The sequence below is a fragment of the Nycticebus coucang genome, chromosome 18 (assembly GCF_027406575.1).
Source record: "Nycticebus coucang isolate mNycCou1 chromosome 18, mNycCou1.pri, whole genome shotgun sequence".
NCBI classification, from domain to species: Eukaryota; Metazoa; Chordata; class Mammalia; order Primates; family Lorisidae; genus Nycticebus; species Nycticebus coucang.
This window is the reverse complement of record NC_069797.1, coordinates 32,356,647-32,379,147: the sequence shown is the minus strand read 5'-3', so window position 1 is coordinate 32,379,147 and position 22,501 is coordinate 32,356,647. Positions and strand designations below refer to the sequence as shown.

Genomic DNA, 22,501 nt, shown 5'->3' with positions numbered 1-22,501 from the left:
ACAGCACTCTACCCAGGGTGACAGCTTGAGGCTCTGTCTCAAAAAAAAGAAAATAGGGCGGCACCTGTGGCTCAGTTGGTAAGGCACCAGCCCCATATACCGAGAGTGGCGGGTTCAAACCCAACCCTGGCTGAACTGCAACCAAAAAATAGCTGGGCATTGTGGCGGGCGCCTTTAGTCCCAGCTACTCGGGAGGCTGAGGCAAGAGAATCGCGTAAGCCCAGGAGTTGGAGGTTGCTGTGAGCTGTGTGAGGCCACAGCACTCTACCGAGGGCCATAAAGTGAGACTCTGTCTCTACAAAAAAAAAAATAATAATGATGATGATGATCCCATACAGTTCTGCAAAGGAAGGACAACATGTTTCAATTGTGAGGTAGCTTTCTAGAATGCTTTGTCTTTTTGTCTAAAAGAGGTGTAGGAAACAAAATACTACAAGGGAGGAAAGGAATGAAATGTATCATATTGGTTACTGAAGTACATCAAGTTCTGACTTCAGTCTTGGGATAACTGCATCCAAAAACTAACTTGGAAGTAATTATCATCACTATCTGCAATAAAAGTTAATTGGACATAATTGAACTAATGCCCTACTCAGAGGGAAGCTGCAACTGGCAAAGAGCCCACTCCTCCTGTTCCTTCAATCTGCAAATGAAATTGCTAATGATAATTTGTGGACAAACATGAAATTGCTCTCAAGGTTTCCCTACCACAAATCACTCAGCAATTGCAGCTAATGGTGAAACAGCATGGTGAACCAGGATAAAAAATAATTAACCAGTGCTTCCTCTGATAGAGATGAATTTTAACAACAATCAAGCCCATTAGGACTGAGGGTTGTACAGAATTGTTAAATTTCCCCTTGGTACCCTAAGTAAAGCACTGAGGTCTGACCTCCATGTCCTAGCACTGTGCAGTAGATGCACTCCGTGCTGCTAATACACACTAGTAGGAAAAGGTATCATACTACATACAAGGCCAGAAGCTCCCATTACACGAATAATTTATATTCTTGTAAGAGAATCCTGGATTTCATTTTTAGACAGACAAATGGCATTGTTGATCTATTTCCATAGCAAACATTAAGTCACTTCTCAATGGACTTTAGCATGACAGATTCCTGCTGCCTGACTCATTCACCTCCAATTCTGGACAAGAACTATGCCCTTTTCCCTGGAATTTAGTATCAGACTCTGCTCTCAACTATGTCTATAGCCTGAGGGAACTAAGTCTCTTAGAGGTATTATGAAGTCTCAGGAAGTCACTCTATTTTACAGCAAAGGAAAACTGTAGACTCTATATGAACAGTGACATATAAAGTGGGCAGGAGACCAGCACCGACTGAGATAACAGAAGGTAAAAGACAAAAGCTGGGGGTGGCACCTGTGGCTCAAAGGAGTAGGATGACGCCCTCCACCAGCCCAGAGGTGGCAGGTTCAAACGTGGCCCCAACCAAAAACTGCAAAAATAAATAAATAAATTTTAAAAGAGCCAAAAGCTGGTACAAAGTGCTACCCCTGCCTTTTTTTTTTTGTTTTTTGAGTCAAGAGTCTTACCATGTTGTCCTCGATAGAGTGCCATGGCATCAAAGCTGACAGCAACCTCAGCCTTTTTTGGGCTTAAATGATTCTCTTGCCTCGGCCTCCCAAGTAGCTGGGACTAAGGTGCCCGCCACAATGCACAGCTATTTTTGTTGTTGTTGTTGTTTAGCAGGCCCGGCTAGGTTCGAACCCACCAGTCCCAGTGTATGTGCCCTAACCATTGAACTACAGGCACCAAACCCCCATTGCTTATTTTTTTATTTATTAATTTCTTTTTTAGCTACTGTACAAGAAAGAAGACTTATTTTTGTTTTAAACTACTTAAGATAGTAATTCATACCTCTATTTGGTCTTAGGTGAAGGAGGTAGCTAGAAATTAATGCAATCAGAATCTTTCCTGACTGGGGGAAGAGGGTGGTAGTTCAGTGCTTTGGGAGGCCAAGCTGGTAGGATCACTTGAGGCCAGTAGTTTGTGGCTGCATTGTGCTAGGATAGTGACAAACTGAGACTTTGTCTCAAAAAAAGCAAAAATAAAAACCAAAAAAGCCTTTCCCCAAAAAGCAGCTGGACACATGCATTGGGTACAAGTTATTTTGATGCAAGGTTAAAGTTCACTTTCTCTAGTTGTTAAAATACAACACACTCTGGTGAAATATGGAAAAGCCTTGTAAGAGCTCAGCTACAGCATAAAAAAACAGAAAAGAAAGCAATCATTATAGTGCAGGACCTAGAAACTAAATAGATAGTAAAGAGAAGCAGGACGTTAGCCTGAAAAACAAAACATTTAGTATGGATATCATTCATTCATTTATCCATGCACTAAATACCTACTATGCATTAAGCACTGTGGTAGTACTATGTTCTGAGAATACAAATATGACAAACAAAATATGAGAAAATGTGAATAAAGCTGCTTGAATCCCCAGAGAATTCAACAAATACTTCAGGGGGACAGTGAGAAAGAAGAGAGAGCATTAACAAAGATCAATGAAGATAGAGTAAGAATTTAACAGATTTACAAACAAGGCCACCTTAGTTTATAAAACTAAATGGCTTGGCTTGGCGCCTGTAGCACAATGGTTACGGTGCTAGCCACGTACACCGAAAGTGGTGGGTTCGAACCTGGCCCAGGCCAACTAACCAACAATGACAACTGTAACCAAAAATAGCTGGGCGGTGTGGTGGGCACCTGTGGTCCCAGCTACTTGGGAGGCTGAGGCAAGAGAATTGCTTGAGCCCAAGAGTTTGAGGTTGCTGTGAGCTGTGATGCCACAGCACTTTACCAAAGGTGACATAGTAAGACTCTGTCTCAAAAAAAACCAACAAACTAACTAAATGGCTTGTTTGGGTAAACACAGAGCATCTGCTATGGAAAGAGTGTTGTGTATTATGTGTTAAACCTGGAGATGAGCCTAATGTGCCAAATTATATTTTATACTAGAAAGACAGAACAGGGCTCAACGTTCTTATCGTTAGACTGGCATGAAAGTAGACCCAACAGAACATAGGATTTGTGATGATTAAATGTATTATATTTGTAAAGTGCTTAGGACAGTGCCTGTGCTTAATGATAACAGCTGTTATAACTATTATTAGCTAACATCAGACTTTATCCCGCAAGCTATGGGGAGATAGGGACAGGTCTTAAGTAGAATAACATAATCAGATGTCAATTTTAAATAAATCTCCTGGTAATGTCACAAAGACTATATGCTATAGGACTTTCAAGGTGAGAGATGACAAAGACCTCAACTAAAGATGTCATAAAAAGGATGACATACAAAAGGGAGAGTAGCTTTATCTCTTAGTGCCAGAGATCAAAAACAGGTTAAGAAAGGCTATTTACTTATTTATTTGCAACAGAGTCTCACGCCACTGCCCTAGGTAGAGCTCATGGCGTCACAGCTCACAGCAATCTCAGTATTTTGGGCTCACGCGATCCTTTTGCTTCAGCCTCCCAAGTAACTGGGACTATAGGTGCCAGACACAATGACTGGGTATTTTTTCATTTTTTGAGACAGTCTCAAACTGGCACCCTGGGTAGAGTGCTGTGACATCATAGCTCATAGCAATGCCCAACTCTCAGGCTCAAGCCATCCTCTTGCTTGGGTTTTTCTTTTTCTTTTTTCTTTTTTTTTGTTTTTTGAGACAGAGTCTCGAGCTGTTGCCCTGGGTAGAGTACTGTGGTGTCACATATCACAGCAACCTCCAACTCCTGGGCTTAAGCGATTCTCTTGCCTCAGCCACCCAAGTAGCTGGAACTACAGGCACCTGCCACAATGCCCAGGTACTTTTTTCATTGCAGTTGTCATTATTGTTTTAGCTGTACCGGGCCGGTTTGAACCCTCCAGACTCTGTGTATGTGGCCAATGCCCTACCCACTGAGTAACTGGCACCGCCTATTTTTTTTTTTGGTTTGAGACAAAGTCTCACTATGTCACCCTCGGTAAAGGGTAAAGTGCATGGCAACACAGCTCACAGCAACCTCCAACTCTTGGGCTTAAGTGAGTCTCTTGCCTCAGGCTCCCAAGTAGCTGGGATAACAGGTACCTGCCACAACGCCCGGCTATTTTTTTGCTGTAGTTGTCATTGTTGTTTGACAGGCCCAGGCCAGGTTCAAAACCGCCAGCCTTGGTGTATGTAGCCGGCGGCCTAACCACTGAATTACAGGCTCCAAGCCTCTTTTTTTTTTTTTTTTTTCTTTTTAGTGGAGACAGGGTCTCACTTTCACTCAGGCTGTTTGAGCATGAGCTCAAACTCATGAGCTCAAGCAATCCACTTGCCTTGACCCCCCAGTGTACTAGGATTACAGGCATGAGCCACCAAGTCTGGCCTTTTTTTTTTTTTTTTGGAGACAGAGTCTTTCTCTGTCACCCTGGGTAGAGACAAGGGTGGGGGGGTGTCATAACTCTCAGCAACCTCAAACTCTTGGGCTTAAGCGATCCTCTTGCCTCACCTTCCCAAGTAGCTGGGACTATAAGCGCCCACCACAAAGCCCAGCTATTTTTAGAGATGGGGTCTCACTCTTGCTCAGGCTGATCTCAAACTAATCAACTTAAGCAATCCACCTGCCTCAGCCTTCCAGAGTGCTAGGATTACAGATGTGAGCCACCATGCCAGCCTAACCAAGCCTGGGTATTTTTGTTTGTTTATTTATTTATTTAATTCATTTTGAGACAGAGCCTCAAGCTGTCGCCCTGGGTAGAGTGCTGTGCCATCACAGCTCACAGCAACCTCCAACTCCTGGGCTCAAACGATTCTCTTGCCTCCACCTCCCAAGTAGCTGGGACTACAGGCGCCCACCACAACGCCTGGCTATTTTTTGGTTGCAGCCATCATTGATGTTTGGCGGGCCCAGGCTTGATTCGAACCCGCCAGCTCAGGTGTATGTGCCTGGCACCTTAGCTACTTGAGTCACAGACGCTGAGCCAAGCCTGGGTATTTTTAGAGACAGAGTCTCACACTCCTGAGCTCAAGCAAACCACCTGTCTCAACCTCCCAGAGTGCAAGAAAAGCAATTGTAAGGGAACATAAAGAACAATTTCAGATGGTTCAACAGTAACAAAGAAATAATTGAAGTTAGTCTAAGACCATACCACCCTAAACGTACTTGGTCTCATGTGATTTCAACAGCTAAGCAGGATCAAAGCTGGTTAGTATTTGGATGGGAGAAACACTGAAGCAAAAGCAATGACCACTTATCAGGAATGATGTGAAAAGGGTTTATTTTCAGCCACTGAGAATCTAGACCTGATGGTCACTTAATCCAACTTTCTGATTGTATGATTCTAAATCACTTACACAGGTAGTTTTCTAAAGTCATAACAATGCCTGACATTTGTAAGAAGCTCTTCAATTTTTTTTTTTTTTAATTTGGAAATGTTTATATTAGTACAGTGAAACTAAATGTTAGACATGGGGGTGGCGGCGCCTGTGGCTCAGTCGGTGGGGCAAAGGCCCCATATAATGAGGGTAGCGTGTTCAAACACAGCCCCGGCCGAACTGCGACAAAAAAAACAGCTGGGCATTGTGGCGGGCGTCTGTAGTCCCAGCTACTCAAGAGGTTGAGGCAAGAGAATTGCTTAAGCCCAGGAGTTGGAGGTTGCTGTGAACTGTGTGATGCCACAGCACTCTACCCAGGGCCTAAAGTGAGACTCTGTCTCTACAAAAAAAAAAAAAAAATGTTAGACATGGGATGTCAGCAGTTTAGATATCATCAATTTATTATAAAAGAGAGACATGGCAATTATTTACATGATGCAAAACTTTAGAACTTCAATGGGAATGGGCAGCTTCATATCAATGCCATTTCAGTAGTGATTTATTTCAGTCTACATACTTTCCAAGAATGTCACCATGTCTAAATAAGAAATGATCCTTGTCATCTAGAACTACTTTAGTGCCTCCATATTCTGGGAGAAGAACTTTATCTCCAACTCTCACACTAACTGGTTGAATCTCTCCACCCTTTCCTTTAGAGCCTGACCCAACAGCCACTACTGTTGCTTGCAATACTTTTCCTTGAGATTTTTCTGGAAGCATAATGCCTCCTTTGGTTACAGTTTCGGCTGCACACCTTTCAACCAATACTCGACCGAAAAGTGGAAGAAACTTTCTAAGTGCTTGTCCTGCCATGGCTCCCACTTCCGTAATCACCACTCTACTCTCACCACGCCGCTGCAAGGAGAGACTGGCTTTACAATTTTCAAAGTGCTTTCACATTGATTCTCTCACTCGATCTTCTCAAACTCCCTCTGAGATAGTTTGAGTATGTTTCATTAGAGCCATTTTCACAAGCAAAGTAACTAGGTACTATACACCACTGCACTCCAGCCTGGCCAACGAAGCAAGACCTAAGGACACAAAATTATTAAGTGCCTTGACTATAACCAGGTTTTCTGACCCCAAGATCTGTGCTCTTTTCACTCTCATCACTGCCTCTAATATAGTACCAAAGTTGAAAATCCATTGTGAGGCTGACTGAAGTAGCTCATACCTGTAATTCTAGCATTCTGGGAGGCCCAAGCAGGTGGATTGCTTGAGCTCAGAAGTTCCCAACCCACCTTAGCAAGAGTAAGATCCCCGGCCTGGAGTGGTGGCTCACGCCTGTAATTCCAGCACTCTGGGAGGCCAAGGTGGGCAGACTGCCTAAACTCATGAGTTCAAGACCAGCCTGAGTTACAGCAAAAACCCCCGTTACTAAAAACTAGCTGGGCATTGTCATGGGCGCCTATAGTCCCAGCTAATGGGGAGGCTGAGGCAAAAGAATTGCTTGAGCCAAAGAATCTGAGGTTGCTGTGAGCTATAACGCCATAGCACTCTACCTGGAGCAACAAAGTGAGACTGTCTCAAAAAAAAAAAAAAAGGTGAGATGCCCTCTATCCTAAAACTAGGAAAGTTAGCCAAGCATGGTGTCCCATACCGATAGTCTCAGCTACTCAGGAGGCTAAGGCAAAAGGATTGTCTGAGCCTAAGAATTTAAGATTGCAGTGAGCTAATGCCATGGCACTCTACCTAGGGTGACAAAGTGAGACTCTGTTGAAGACATGAGGGGAGGAGGAGGGAAAGGAGAAGAGACAATCCATTCTCAGAATCCATCCCTCTCTGTGGTCAGCTGTTCCAATATTCATTCTCAAAAATAAAGATCTGCATGTCCTACATTCCTCGTTCAGGAACTTTCAGACTATTCCTTTGTCCTCTTCAAAGTGGGTAACAGCTAGTCATCTATCTTTATATAGTGGTCCTTCCTATTTGCATGCTATAAAATGTCTGTCATTTCTCTCACCTAGGCCAATTAATAACAATTCCTTGAGTTTTTTTGACATAAAGATTCTTTCTCTTGGGCGGCGCCTGTGGCTCAAGGAGTAGGGCGCCGCTCCCATATGCCAGAGGTGACGGGTTCAAACCTACCCCTGGCCAAAAACCAAAAAAAAAAAAGATTCTTTTTCTTAAGCTAGTAAATAAACTTGGTTACTAATTTAGTACTAGCACCAGGAAGACAATAATCCCTTCCCATACACACCATTTCTAACTCCCAGATAAGAAAGTACTCCTCCAATCACACCAATATTAATTAAGCCCCTACTACTTAACAGACACTGTTCCAGAAGCTCAGAACTCAGCAATGAACAAATCGGACAGAAACTGTCTTCACGGTGCTTCCATTTTTACATGATATGAGGTGAGGTGAGACAGGAGGGTCAAACAAATATAGGTAAGTTACATAAAACTCTTAGGAGATAATAAATGCTATGAAAAAATAAATAAAGCAATGTGAAGAGACAGGAATGTTGGGTAGGGTAGCGCTTTTTTTTTTTTTTTTTTGAGAGTCTTACTCTGTTGCCTAGTCTAGAGTACATGATCACACTTCACTGTGACTTCAAACTCCCGGGTTTAAATGATCCTCTTGCCTCAGCCTCCCAAATAGCTAGGATTAAAGACATGCAACACCATACTATGCCTGGCTAACTTGTCTTCTTTTTTTTGTGTGTGTGTGGTTTTTGGCCGGGGCTGGGTTTGAACCCTCCATCTCCGGCATATGGGACCAGCACCCTACTCCTTGAGCCACAGGCGCCATCCCTAACTTGTCTTCTTTTCTTTTTCTTTCATTCTCTGTTTTTTTAGTAAAGACAGTATCTCACTTTTACTCAGGCTGGTCTGACACTCCCACCCTCAACTAATCCTCTCTACTCAACCTCCCAAAGTGCTAGGATTACATGCTTGAGCCACCACTCTACTACTTCTCTAGTTATGAGGAACGGAGAGATGAATATTGGAGAGGAGTAGAGGGAGTTGGCAGAAACAAAATTTTAGAGAGCTATGAAATTGATATGGAGGCTCAAGTGGCACCAGTCTCTTACTTGTACAGGCACTAAGGAACAATCTCCCCCAAAACATACTGTAAATGATAATAAAGACACATTTCAAGGCAGGGTATGGTGGCTCACGCCTATAATCGTAGTAATCTGGGAGACCAAGGCAGGTGGATCACCTGAACACAGGAGTTCGAGACCACCCTGAGCAAGAGTGAAACCTCGTCCCTAACAAAAACAGAAAAACTAGTCAGACATTGTGGCAGGCACCTGTAGCCCTAGCTATTTGGGAAGCTAAGACAAAAAGATCCCTTGAGGGCGGCGCCTGAGGCTCAGTGGGTAGAGCGCCAGCTCCATATACCGAGGGTGGTGGGTTCAGGCCCGGCCCCCCAACAAAAAAATAGCCAGGTGTTGTGGTAGGCGCCTGTAGTCCCAGCTACTCGGGAGGCTGAGGCAAGAGAATTGCCTAAGCCCAGGAGTTGGAGGTTGCTGTGAGCTGTGTGACGCCACAGCACTCTACCGAGGGCGATAAAATGAGACTCTGTCTCTACAAAAAGAAAAAAAGCAAAAGGATCCCTTGAGCCCAAGAGTGTGAGGTTGCTGTGAGCTATGACACTGAGGCACTCTACCTAGGGCAACAGAGACTGTTTCAAAAAAAAAAGAGAGAGACATATTTCACCTGGGATGTTTGTTCCTTTGTTCAGCTTTGAGAAAAGAGAAAAAATATATAGCTTGCTGAAAAAGCTTATTGTTCCAACTTAATATTGCCAGGGACTATGAAAATAAGTTAGGGATTTTTCTTAAAAGGAAAAGTTCCTTTGTCTCTGTGGGAGAAATGTTCTAACACAGTATCACACTCTAATTGCACCATACCTCACAGAGATTGAATAAAGCCCAAGTAATAAAATCCTTTGTACTTGTACTTTAAGGTAAATGCATAGCTAACACCTGGCTGGTTAAAATCAAGATGTGGATTTTTCATTTATCTACTGGTTCCACTTTCTTTTTTTTTTTTTGGTTCCACTTTCTGTTGAATGAAAAATGTTCTAGAAGAATAAGATAAGCAAAAGCCAAATCAGTACCTTTATAACTACAAATTCACAACAGCAAAACCACTTATAGTTGAATAGCTGAGTAATGCAGAGAGCCCATTCAGGAACCCAGGAAAAGTGATTTTTCTTTTTTTTTGTAGAGACAGAGTCTCACTTTATGGCCCTCGGTAGAGTGCTGTGGCCTCACACAGCTCACAGCAACCTCCAACTCCTGGGCTTAAGCGATTCTCTTGCCTCAGCCTCCCGAGTAGCTGGGACTACAGGCGCCCGCCACAACACCTGGCTATTTTTTGGTTGCAGTTTGGCCGGGGCCGGGTCTGAACCCGCCACCCTCGGTATATGGGGCCAGCACCCTACCAACTGAGCCACAGGCACCGCCCGAAAAGTGATTTTTCTAGAGATACATTGGGACCTGGGATAAGCTGTCTTGAACTTCTCAGTCTTTTTTTTTTTCTTCTTCTTAACGTGTGGTTTTTATTTTTTTTTATTTTTTTTTTTTATTAAATCATAACTGTATACAATGATATGATTATGGGGCATCATACACTCACTTCATAAACCATTTGACACATTTTTATCACAGTGGTTAACATAGCCTTTCCGGCGTTATCTCAGTTACTGTGCCAAAACATTTACATTCTACATTTACCAAGTTTCGCAAATACCCCTGTAATATGCACCACAGGTGTGATCCCACCGATTCCCCTCCCTCTACCCACCCCACCCCCTTTCCCACTTCCCCCTATTGTTAAGTTGTAGCTGGGTTATAGCTTTCATTGAGAGTCCCAAATTAGTTTCATAGTAGGGCTGTGTACATTGGGTATTTTTTTCTTCCATTCTTGGGATACTTTACTAAGAAGAATATGTTCCAGCTCCATCCATGTAAACATGAAAGAGCTTCTCAGTCTTGATACACCTTTCTTCTTTAAAGTAGATTAAGTTCTATCCTTTACATAGTAAATGTTAAGATAAATAAAATGTTAATGGTAGAAGTGTTTTAGCTTTTGGAATAAACAAATATAAGTTATGACTAATAATGCTATGCCTCTCTTCTAAAGCAATAGGGATATTGTCTAAATCATCTAAATTCTGCAAGTAACATAACAATCTGGTTTTCTGGGTGGCACCTATGGCTCAGTGAGTAGGGCGCCGGGCCCATATACCGAAGGTGATGGGCTTGAACTCAGCCCCGGTCAAACTGCAACAAAAAATAGCCGGGCGTTGTGGCAGGCACCTGTAGAAACAGCTACTCGGGAGGCTGAAGCAAGAGAATTGCCTAAGCCCAAGAGCTGGAGGTTGCTGCAAGCTGTGACGCTGCAGCACTCTACTGAGGGCAACAAAGTGAGACTCTATCACTGAAAAAAAAAAAAAAAGAAAGAAAGAAAAAAAAAATCTGGTTTTCTCTATTTTTTTGAGACAGTCTCACTATGTCACCTGTGGTAGAGTGCCGTGGCGTCACAGATCACAGCAACCTCAAATTCTTGGGCATAAACGATTATCTTGCCTCAGCCTCCAAAGTGGCTGGGACTACAGGAACCCGCCACAACGCCCAGTTACTTTTTGTTGCAGTTGTCATTTTTGTTTAGCTGGCCTGGGCCGGGTTTGTACCCGCCACCCTCAGTGTATGTGGCTGATGCCGTAACCACTGTGCAACTAAGCCTAAAAAAATCTGGTTGTCAGTGTGATGAAAATATGTCAAATGGTATATAAAACCAGTGTATGGTGCCCCATGATTGCATTAATGTACACAGCTATAATTTAATAATAAATAAATAAAAAGAAAGAAAAATTCTGGTTGCCATTCAACTCAGCAACTGATCCTCAAAAGCAAACTGAATGCAAAAAATCAGTGACTGGTTATGGAAAGCTTGTTTTAAAGCTGTCATAAATCCTCAAAAGCAAATTGAATGCAAAAAATCAGTGACTGGTTATGGAAAGCTTGTTTTAAAGCTGCCATAAATCATGCCAGGCATGATTTTCCCACCAAAGAGCATTTTTAAAAATCCCCATGGCTCGGCGCCTGTAGCTCAGCAGTAGGGTGCCTGCCACATACACCAGAACTGGAGGGTTTGAACCCCGCCAGGGCCTGCCAAACAACAATGATGACAACCACAAATAAAAAATACCTGGGCATTGTGGCGGGCACCTGTAGTCCCGGCTACTTGGGAGGCTGAGGCAAGAGAATCACTTAAGTCCAGGAGATGGAAGTTGCTGTGAGCTGTGACACCACAGCACTCTACCAACGATGACGTAGTGAGACTCTTTCTCAAAAAAAAAAAAAAAAGCTCGGCGCCTGTGGCTCAAGCGGCTAAGGCGCCAGCCACATACACCTGAGCTGGTGTGTTTGAATCCAGCCTGGGCCCGCCAAACAACAATGATGGCTGCAACCAAAAAGTAGCTGGGCGTTGTGGCAGGTGCCTGTAGTCCCAGCTACTTGGGAGGCAGAGGCAGGAGAATCGCTTGAGCCCAGGAGCTGGAGGTTGCTGTGAGCTGTGATGCCACAGCACTCTACCCAGGGCAACAGCTTGAGGCTCTGTCTCAAAAAAAAAAAAAAAGTATATTAAGTTTCTTGATCCCTATTAGTTTCCACAACTAAGATGGTTTCCTCTCCTATTATCCCTATTCCTTATCACACTTACCTTCACCCTGAATTGTTCCTGATTGGCCAGAAATCCAATAAATCGATGCAAATAAAAATCATTAATCCAGCTAAAACTGTAAGACAACTCCAGCCCATCAATTCTGTCCTCAAAAATCAACCCCAGGTGGCACCTGTAGCACAAGCGACTAAGGCCCTAGCCACATATACCAGAGCTGGTGGGTTCGAATCCAGCCTGGGCCTGGCAAACAACAATGACAACTACAACCAAAAAATAGCCAGGCATTGTGATGGGCATCTGTAGTCCCAGCTACTTGGGAAGCTGAGGAAAGAGAATCGCTTAACTCCAGGAGTTGGAGGTTGCTGTGATCTGTGCTGCCACGGCACTCTATCCAGGGCGACAGCTTAAGGCTCTGTCTCAAAAAAACAAGAAGAAGAAGAAGTTGGAAGAACAGATGAGGCAGCACAGGAAGATCCCTTCTTTAAAGAAAAAAAAAAGAAAAGAAAAGAAAATTAGGTGGGTGGTGGGGCAAGGTGGCTCATGCCTGTAATCTTAGCACTCTAGGAGATTGAGGAGGGTGGATTGCATGAGCTCAGGACTAGCCTGAGCAAGAGTGGGACCTCGTCTCTACTAAAAATAGAAAAAACTGAGGCAAGAGGATCGCATGGAGCCCAAGAGTTGGAGGTTGCTGTGAGCTATGATGCCATGACACTCTACCCAGGACAACAGCTTGATACTCTGTCTCAAAAAAACAAAAAAAAAGCAGCAGCAAGTCCCTAGGGCACTCAAAGAGATTGAGAAATTTGCCAGGAGGGAAATGAGGACTCCAGACATGGGCACTGATACCAGGCTCAAGAAAGGCCTTTGGGACTAAGACAATAAGGATGGCACATTCCTGTGTGGCAGTCCAGAAAACATAATGAAGATGAATGTTCACAAAAACAAAGTCTATACTTTGGTTACCTACATACCTGTTATCACTTTCAAGATCTACAGACAATGTAAGTGAAAACTAACCACTTATCATCAAATAAAGTTATAAAACTGCCCAAAAAACACAAAAAAGGAAAGGCGATAACTTACTGTACTACTTTAATCATAACCTAACTACTCTAATGGATTTCACTTCAGCCAACAGCTCTAGTCATTAGCATATACAGCCCAGTATTAGAAGGGGTTTTTTTGGTAAGCACAATGATAGAAGAGAGGTTTGTTTCTTTGGCTTAGCAACTAACAGCTCATCCACATACCATAAATGATTTGCATATACTATGGGGCCAAAAGAGAATAACGAAGACGACATGCCAGTACCAAAAGTTAGTTTATAGAGAAGTCTGAAATATTTGAAGCATGGACACAAGGGGTACTCTCCAAAGTGAGCTTTGAAAATGGAATAGGAGGGCGGCGCCTGTGGCTCAGTGAGCAGGGCGCCGGCCCCATATACCAAGGGTGACGGGTTCAAACCCGGCCCCGGCCAAACTGCAACAAAAAAATAGCCGGGCGTTGTGGCAGGCGCCTGTAGTCCCAGCTACTTGGGAGGCTGAGGCAGGAGAATCGCCTAAGCCCAGGAGCTGGAGGTTGCTGTGAGCTGTGTGACGCCATGGCACTCTACTGAGGGCAATAAAGTGAAACTCTGTCTCTACAAAAAAAAAAAAACAAAAAGAAAAAGAAATTGGAAGAGGAGAGTGGCAACTGTGGCTCAAAGGAGTAGGGCACCAGCCCCATATACCGGAGGTGGTGGGTTCAAACCCAGCCCCGGCCAAAAAAAAAAAAGAAAGAAAATGGAAGAGGAATGTGGCAAGAACATGGGCAGAGTCTGACAGACAGCAAGAAGAAGGGACCCTGAGTCCTATAACCCTAGAAGAACAAAATCTGCCAACAACCTCAATGACCCTGAATGCAAATTCTCCCCCAGAACCTTCAGACAAGAATTTAGGACAGCCAATACTTTGATTTCAACTTTGTAATACTCTGAGCAGACAGTCAACCCAGTCACATTGTATCAGGACTTCTGACCTATAGAACCACGAACTAATAAATGAGTGGTGTTATGTAAGTATCTCACACACACACACACACACAGTAATTTATACATGATTTATGTGGAAGACCTTATTCTCTATAAGACCTCAATGCAATTAGTTAACAAGGGTCAAGTCTTCTCTTATCCTTGGCAATCAGAGCTCCAGGTTCTTAGGCCTGGTACTTATACAAAATCAGTCCTCCTAGTTCTTGGGCCTTTTAGCCTCAGACTGAATTATATCACCAGCTTTCCTGATTCCTGAGCTTGCAGACAGCAGACTGAGGGACTCTCAGCCTCCATAATTGTGAAAGCCAAGTCCCACAATGAATCTCCTCTTTTGTTTGTTTTTTTTTTTTTGAGACAGAGCCTCAAGCTGTCGCCCTGGGTAGAGTGCCGTGGCATCACAGCTCACAGCAACCTCCAACTCCTGGGCTCAAGCAATTCTCCTGCCTCCGCCTCCCAAGTAGCTGGGACTACAGGCGCCTACCACAACGCCTAGCTATTTTTTGGTTACAGCCATCATTGTTGTTTGGCGGGCCCAGGCTGGATTCAAACACACCAGCTCAGGTGTATGTGGCTGGTGCCTTAGCAGCTTGAGCCACAGGCGCCGAGCCAATGAATCTTCCCTTATGTACTATGTATCCTACTGATTCTTTTTCTCTGGAGAACCCAACACTGATTTTGGTATTAAGTATTCAATAAAAAACTGAAGAACTAAACTGAGCTGAATTTTTCTATATTCGTATTGAGTTATATACTACTCTTGATGATTATGGAAACTACGAGGAATGTAACTCTTGGCTATCTCGCCTACTGGTCAAACGACCAGAGAAAACAAATCCCTAATCAGAAACCGGGCTTGGTGCCTGTGGCTCAAGTGGCTAAGGCGCCAGCCGCATACACCTGAGTTGGTGGGTTCAAATCCAGCCTAGGCCTGCCAAACAACAATGATGGCTGCAACCAAAAAAAATAGCCAGGCATTGTGACAGGCGCCTGTAGTCCCAGCTACTTGGGAGGCGGAGGCAGGAGAATTGCTTGAGCCCAGGAGTTGGAGGTTGCTGTGTGCTGTGATGCCACGGCACTGTCTACCCAGGGGGACAGCTTGAGGCTCTGTCTCAAAAAAATAAAAAAACAAAGTAGAAACTGAGGATGGACATGGTGGTTAGATGAAGAGTAGACAGGAGGTTGAAGATGGCTTGGGGTCAAGAGTATAGAACAACTTGAGCAAAGGCTAGACCCTGTCTCTGCAAAAGTAGAAAAATTAGCCTAGTAGTGAGCACCTTGCAGTCCTAGCACCTTGGGAGGCTGAGGCAGGAGGATCACTCTAGCCAAGGAGTCTAAAGTTGAAGTAAGGTATGATGATGCTAGCCCAGGGGACAAACCAAGACCCTGCTGTATCCAAAAACAAAAACAAAAACAACCTGAGCAAAAGAAAGACCCTGTCTCTACAAAACGTAGGAAAATTAGCCAGGGGGCGGCACCTGTGACTCAAAGGAGTAGGGCACCGGCCCCATATGCTGGAGGTGCTGGGTTCAAACCCAGCCCCAGCCAAAAACTGCAAAAAAAAAAAAAAGGAAAATTAGCCAGGCATAGTGGCGCATATCTATAATCCCAGCTGTTCAGGAGGCTGAGGCAGGAGGATTACTTGAGCCCAGGAGTTACAGATAAGCCTGCACAACACAGCAAGTCTCCATCTCACAAAAAAAAAAAAAAGAAGAAGAAAATGTGGCCTTGGAAATATCTTTGATTGATTTTACCTGTCCATTCTTTGCTTCCTTATCCTTCTGCTTAAATAATCAAGAACTGGCTACATTAACTGATCAGCAATGAACCCTTAGAGTTCTGCTCATACCTTGGCAAAAGATTCTGCTCTGACCCACTCAGCTAGGATGCAATGTACAAATTCAGATCTCATCTGTCCAGTGCTCCCTTCCAAGAATCTACCTGCACCAAATAAAATGAAATTTCAATGAGCTAGGTACAGTAGCATGTGCCTGCAGTCTCAACTACTCTGGAAGCTGAGCTGGGAGGATTACTTGAATCAATCAGTTTAAACAAAGAAACAAAAAAATTAGCCACCATACCCAGAAAATGTTTGTTTTTTGTTCTTTTTTTTTCAGAGACAGAGTCTCAGTATGTTGCCCTCAGTAGAATGCCATGGCATTGTAGCTCACAGCAACCTCAAACTCTTGGGCTTGAGTGATTCTCTTGCCTCAGCCTCCTAGGTAGCTGGGACTACAGGCATCTGCTACAACGCCTGGCTATTTTTTGTTGCAGTTGTCATTGGTGTTTAGCTGGCCTGGGCTGGGTTTGAACCCGCCAGCCTCGGTATATGTGGCTGGCACCATAACCATTATGCTACAGGTGCCAAGCCAGAAAATGTTTTTGTTGCTTTTAAAATTTTTCTGTAGAGGCAGAGTTGCATTATGTCTCCCAGGCTATTCTCGAACTCCTGGACTCAAGCAATACTCCAACCATGGCCTCCCAAAGTGCTGAAATTATTATTATTTTTTTTTTTTTGCAGTTTTTGGCTGGGGATGGGTTTGAACCCGCCACCTCCAGCATATGGGGCTGGTGCCCTACTCCGTTGAGCCACAGGCGCCACCCCAAAGTGCTGAAATTATTATTATTATTATTTTTTTTTGTAGAGACAGAGTCTCACTTTATGGCCCTCGGTAGAGTGCCGTGGCCTCACACAGCTCACAGCAACCTCCAACTCCTGGGCTTAGGCGATTCTCTTGCCTCAGCCTCCCGAGTAGCTGGGACTACAGGCGCCCGCCACAACGCCCGGCTATTTTTTGGCTGCAGTTTGGCCGGGGCCAGGTTTGAACCCGCCACCCTCGGTATATGGGGCCGGCGCCTTACCGACTCAGCCACAGGCGCCGCCCAGTGCTGAAATTATTAATGCACTTATTTTCCTAAAAAAGAAAAAAAAAATTGTATAAAAATTAATCAGGTGTGATGGTGAACATCTACAGTCCCAGTAACTTGGGAGGCTAAGGCTGGAGGATGAATTGAGCCCAGGAGTTCAAGGCTGCAGTGAGCTATGGTTGAGCCACTGTATTCTAGTACAGCAAGATCCTGTCTCAAAAAAAAGGCTCGGCGCCTGTAGCTCAAGCTACTAAGGCGCCAGCCACATACACCAGAGCTGGCAGGTTCGAATCTAGCTCCAGCCTGCCAAACAACAATGACAACTATAACCAAAAAATAGCCGGGGGTTGTGGCGGTTGCCTGTAGTCCCAGCTACTTGGGAGGCTGAAGCAAGAGGATCGCTTAAGCCCAAGATTTTGAGGTTGCTATGAGTTGTGATGCTACAGTACTCTACCCAGGGCGAAAGCTTGAGACTCTGTCTCAAAAGAAAGAAAATTTTCAAGCCTTTCTTTTACATTTCTCTTTTATTCCTCTAACACCTCATCCTGAACATTCTTTTAATTGATAATAGCATCCTGATCTTTGGATTCCCTTCACAAACTGAAAAAGAAAGTCAGCTTCTTGGCATGGAGACAGTCCTATTTTACATCACTTTAAACAGGACTCCTGAAAGTTTGAAGGTAAGAGCCAGCAAGGTGGCTCACGCTTATAATCCCAGCACTCTGGAAGGCCAAGATGGGCGGACTGTTTGAGCTCAGTATTTTGAGCCTAGCCTGACCAAGAAGAGACTCCATCTCTACTAAAAAAGAAAAACTACTTGGCCACCTGCAGTCCAGCTGCTCAGGAGGGTAAACCAAGAGGATCACTTGAGCCTAAAAGTTTTGAGGTTGGTGTGAGCTAATATGATGCCACAGCATCCTACCCGGGTGACATAGTGAAACTGTGTCTCAAAAAAGAAAAGCAATTCAGAGATAAAAAAAATTCAGAGACCGTGGCTGTTATTTAGACATTCACAAGGCATTAGTTTTCCCTACCTCAGAAAAATGCCAAGACCAGTGAGAGCATGCTTATTTAATTCACTGGATGAAAAAATTAACTCATCCAAAAGTAAAAATATATATATATATTTTTTTGAGACAGAGCCTCAAGCTCTGGGTAGAGTACCGTGGAGTCATAGCAGAAACCTCAAACTCTTGGGCTCAAGCAATTCTCTTGCCTGAGCCTCCCAAGTAGTTGGGAATACAGGCACCGGCCACAATGCCTTTTTTTTTTTTGGTTGTAATTGTCATTGTTGTTTGGTAGGCCCAAGCTGAATTTGAACCCACCAGCTCTGGTGTATGTTGTGGCTGACGCCCTAGCCGCTGAGTTAGAGTTATAGGCACCGAGCCAAAACTAAAAAACATTTCTTAATACTAGAAATGATTCTTGAGCTGAAGAAACTCTTTTCTGAACCTTTTGTGAGTTGTTATGTAATTATACCCTACAACATCATATTTAATTTCAAAGCATAATGTGTGCTCAAGGTACAAAAGAATTCCTTTAAGCCAGGCCAGATTTTTCCTTTTATCTTATACATTTACAGATAATGAAATTTCCAAGCAAAATTCTAAGATCTGGCCCAAAAAAAGGTCTGTCCAGTGTTCACAGAATACTAACACATTGAACAAAGTGAGGAAGAAGCAATGGCCCAGATTCTAAAAAGTAAAAAAGCAATTTAAGTATCTGGTTTAAAACAAACAAAAAGATGGGTTAAAGGTTTATATCAAAAGGTAACTTCGTTTTGAATGGCTCTAACGATCCGTAACAATTTAAGTATCTGGCTTAAAACAAAACAAAAAGATGGGTTAAAGGTTTATATCAGAAAGGTAACTTTGTTTTGAATGGCTCTAACAATCCTGTAACGCATTTAGTCTGGGTAATTCAGTGGACTCTTCCCTTTTCACTGGACTCTTACCTTTTCACTGTCAGATTAAACAGCACCGAGGATAATCTCCCTTACTCTCCCAGGGCTCAGTTGCAAGATTCATTATTTATGCCCTCAATTGTTTACTCTGTCCTATTTTTCCATCCATCTAGGCCCAAGGGCAGCATTATCACTGGCCTGTTTCCAAAATGAGTGTTACTTCATTCCCCTACTAGTTACAAAAATGAAAATAATCAATCACTGTAGTATTTTAATATTGGAGAACAATCCCCCCTACCATTTAATACAGGAGAGAAGTTAATAACAATGCCTGGCCAGGTTACCAAAGCTAAATTATCTTGGATAAAGTGAGAACCACACATTGTTTTAGTCCTTCATTTTGAGCCACTGAGCCAACATATTTATACACATCCAACAAGAATTCATAAAGGCCAGTATCATTAGAAAGTCAGCTCTCAGGCTAGGCGCGGTGACTCACAACTGCATTCCCACCACTCTGGAAGGCTGAGGCAAATGGATTGCTTGAGGTCAAAGGTTCAAAACCAGCCTGAGCAAGGGTCAGACCCACCTCTAAAACCAGCTAGGTGTTGGGGTGGGCACCTGCAGTCTCAGCTACTTGGGAGGCTGAGGCAAGTGAATCGCTTCAGCCCAAGAGTTTGAGGTTCCTGTAAGCTGTGATGCCACAGCACTCTACCAGCACCAACAAAGTGAGACTCTGTCTCAAAAAAAAGAAAAAAAAAAAGGGCAGCGCCTGTGGTTCAAAAGGGTATGGCGCTGATCCCATATGCCAGAGGTGGCGGGTTCAAACCCAGCCCCAGCCAAAAACTGCAAAAAAAAAAAAAAGAAAAGAAAGGCAGCTCTGGCCCTAAAAACAGACTAGTGGTAAACCATCGAGGATTAAACTGATAGAGATGCAATTAGCCTAGCAACCACTCTTTAGAGAAGAATTCAGTAACTCACCAGCACTCAATTCCACATCCTTATCTGAGTAGTAAACAGATTACAGACTCCCAACTCCTCTACCCTCACGACTCAGACCCACAGCAAACTTACTAAAAACATTCAGCTTCTAAGAGTCAAACCTTGGGGAATGGGGTAATACTTAATCACACAAAATATTGTCTCTGACATAAGACTAACAAAGCTGAAAAGCTAAAAACTATCATCCACTCATCTCCATATAAATGCATTCATTGTTTCTAAATAAGTCTCTCACTTCCAGAGCAGCACACAAGTCTTTTTTGCCTCTAATATTTTCTCACCTTCAGTAAGCTTTTCCCAATTCTAACCTTACAACTCTCAAGCTGATTATTATGAGAACCAAGCAACACCAAGGGTCTAATATTTTCCTTCACCTTCTCAAGGGGATCACCTTATACTACTGATGTGAATGGGGGATTAGACTTGAGTCTCCCTTTAGAAAGAACATAGGGCCCTTTTCCTTAGCATTCTAAGCTGTGACTCAGAAATAAGAAGGATGGATAAAAACAGATTGCTAAGAAAATTAAATCGGTTACTATAACCTTAGCAGCAGTATGTTCCTCTCAATCTAAAAGATTAGGAAAAGTCATAGCTTTGTAATAACTGTTTCCTTGCAGAAGAGCAAATTTGAGGATTTCCATGCCCCTTAAATGATACTTGGAGATCAGTATAGATACACAGCACTCCTGATTAATTCTATACATAGCCTATTGTCTCCTGGGAAAAACTCTTTGGGGAACCCCAAACACTACACCATGCAAAATACTCATTATACAAATCAGTCAAAAAAACAGAAACAAACACAGGAGGCTTAGGTGGATGAACTGCTTGAGCCCCCAGCTTTGAGACCAGCCTGAACCAGAGTGAGACCTCGTCTCTAAAAATAGCCAGGCATTGTAGCAGGCACTTGTAGTCCCATCTACTCAGGAGGCTGAGGCAAGAGAATCATGAGTCCAAGAGTTTGAGGTTACTGCGACCTGATGCCACGGCACTCTACTGAGGATGACGAAGTGAGATTCTGTTTCAAAAAAAAAAGAAAATAAATAGAAACATAAAAAAAAATAAAGTGTTCAAAATAGGATATAACTTTATAAAGCTGTATTAATTTCTCACCCATGGGCAGAGAATAAAAAATCACATAAGATACCAAATAGGAATAGCTTGGTGCCCATTACACAGTAGTTACAGTGCCAGCATATATACCAAGGTTGGCAAGTCTGAACCGGGCCTGGGCCAGCTAAATAACAAAGACAACTGCAATAAAAAATAGCCAGGTGTGGTGGCACCTGTGGCTCAGTCGGTAAGGCGCCGGCCCCATATACCGAGGGTGGCGGGTTCAAACCCAGCCCCCGCTGAACTGCAACCAAAAAATAGCCGGGCGTTGTGGCGGGCGCCTGTAGTCCCAGCTACTTGGGAGGCTGAGGCAAGAGAATCGCTTAAGCCCAGGAGTTGGAGGTTGCTGTGAGCTGTATGATGCCATGGCACTCTACCAAGGGCCATAAAGTGAAACTGTCTTTACAAAAAAAAAAAAAAAAAAATAGCCAGGTGTGTGGTGGGCACCTGTAGTCCCAGCCAGTTGGTGTATTACTACTTGAGCCACAGGGCTGAGCCTTTTCTTTTTTTTTTTTTGAGACAGAGTCTCAACATGTCACCCTTGGTAGAGTGCCATAGTGTCACAGCTCACAGCAACCTCAAACTGTTGGGCTTAAGCCATTCTCTTGTCCCAGCCTCCCAAGTAGGTGGGACTATAGAAGCCTGCCACAACAACGCCAGGCCATTTTTTTGCTGCAGTTGTGATTGTTGTTTAGCTGGCCCTGGCTGGGTTTGAACCTGCCAGCCTCAGTGTATGTGGTCAGCGCAGTAACCACTTTGCTATAGGTGCCGCCATCCCAGATGTTGTCTTACCAAACTTATTACTGAGAGTGAGCTGTTAAAAATCCCTGATAAAAGCCTTGACATCCCTATTACACTTTGGGGAAGGGACAAAAAAAATCACCTGGAGTCCATGCCACTTTAACTTGCTTGTACCAATAAACAAGTAGCACCTCTATTTGGTATCTTTTTTTTGAGACAGAGTCTCACTATGTTGCTCTTGGTAGAGTGCTGTGGCGTCCCAGTTCACAGCAACGTCAAACTCTTGGGCTTAAGCTGTTCTCTTGCCTCAGCCTCCCAAGTAGCTGGGACTGCAGGCTCATGCCACAATGCCCAGCTATTTTTTGTTGCAGTTGTCATCATTGTGTTAGCTGACCCGGGACAGGTTTGAACCTGCCACTATCAGTAACAACTGTGCTACAGGTGCTGAGCCTGGGATTACACTTGTGAGCCATCTCACTAACCTCCCTTCCAATTTAAACATAATTCACAGAGGCTTAAGAGATGAATGGGTAACAAACTAAAAGCCCAAAACCTAGAATGTGATTACTGTGCATCTACCTCTATACCAGTGGTTCTCAACCTTCCTAATACCGTGGCTCTTTAATACAGTTCCTGTGGGTCATGACCATAGGCTGAGAACTGCTGTTCTGTACCAAAGCTACTTGAGATTTAAAAAAAGAAATGTAGGGCTCAGCACCTATACCTCAAGCAGCTAAAGCACCAGCCACATACACCAGAGCTGGCGGGTTCGAATACAGCCTGGGCCTGCCAAACACCAATGACAACTACAACCAAAAAATAGCCGGGCATTGTGGCATGCACCT

At 43.7% G+C, this 22,501-nt stretch overlaps 2 protein-coding genes across 4 annotated transcripts in view; both read right to left on the bottom strand.

The window, feature by feature from the left end:
- The window catches only part of FAM222B (family with sequence similarity 222 member B), an 89,819-nt gene that overhangs the window by 36,418 nt on the left and 30,900 nt on the right, over window positions 1-22,501 (bottom strand). The window lies entirely within an intron of this gene.
- On the bottom strand, window positions 5,820-6,376 carry LOC128570879 (10 kDa heat shock protein, mitochondrial-like). Its single transcript, XM_053570441.1, has one exon. The coding sequence runs from the start codon at window positions 6,172-6,174 to the stop codon at window positions 5,866-5,868; it is 309 nt and encodes a 102-aa protein (XP_053426416.1). The 5' UTR covers window positions 6,175-6,376; the 3' UTR covers window positions 5,820-5,865.

Excerpts from the sequence above, each read along its gene's own strand:
- LOC128570879 (XM_053570441.1), bottom strand. The coding sequence starts at position 6,174 with ATGGCAGGACAAGCACTTAGAAAGTTTCTTCCACTTTTCGGTCGAGTA.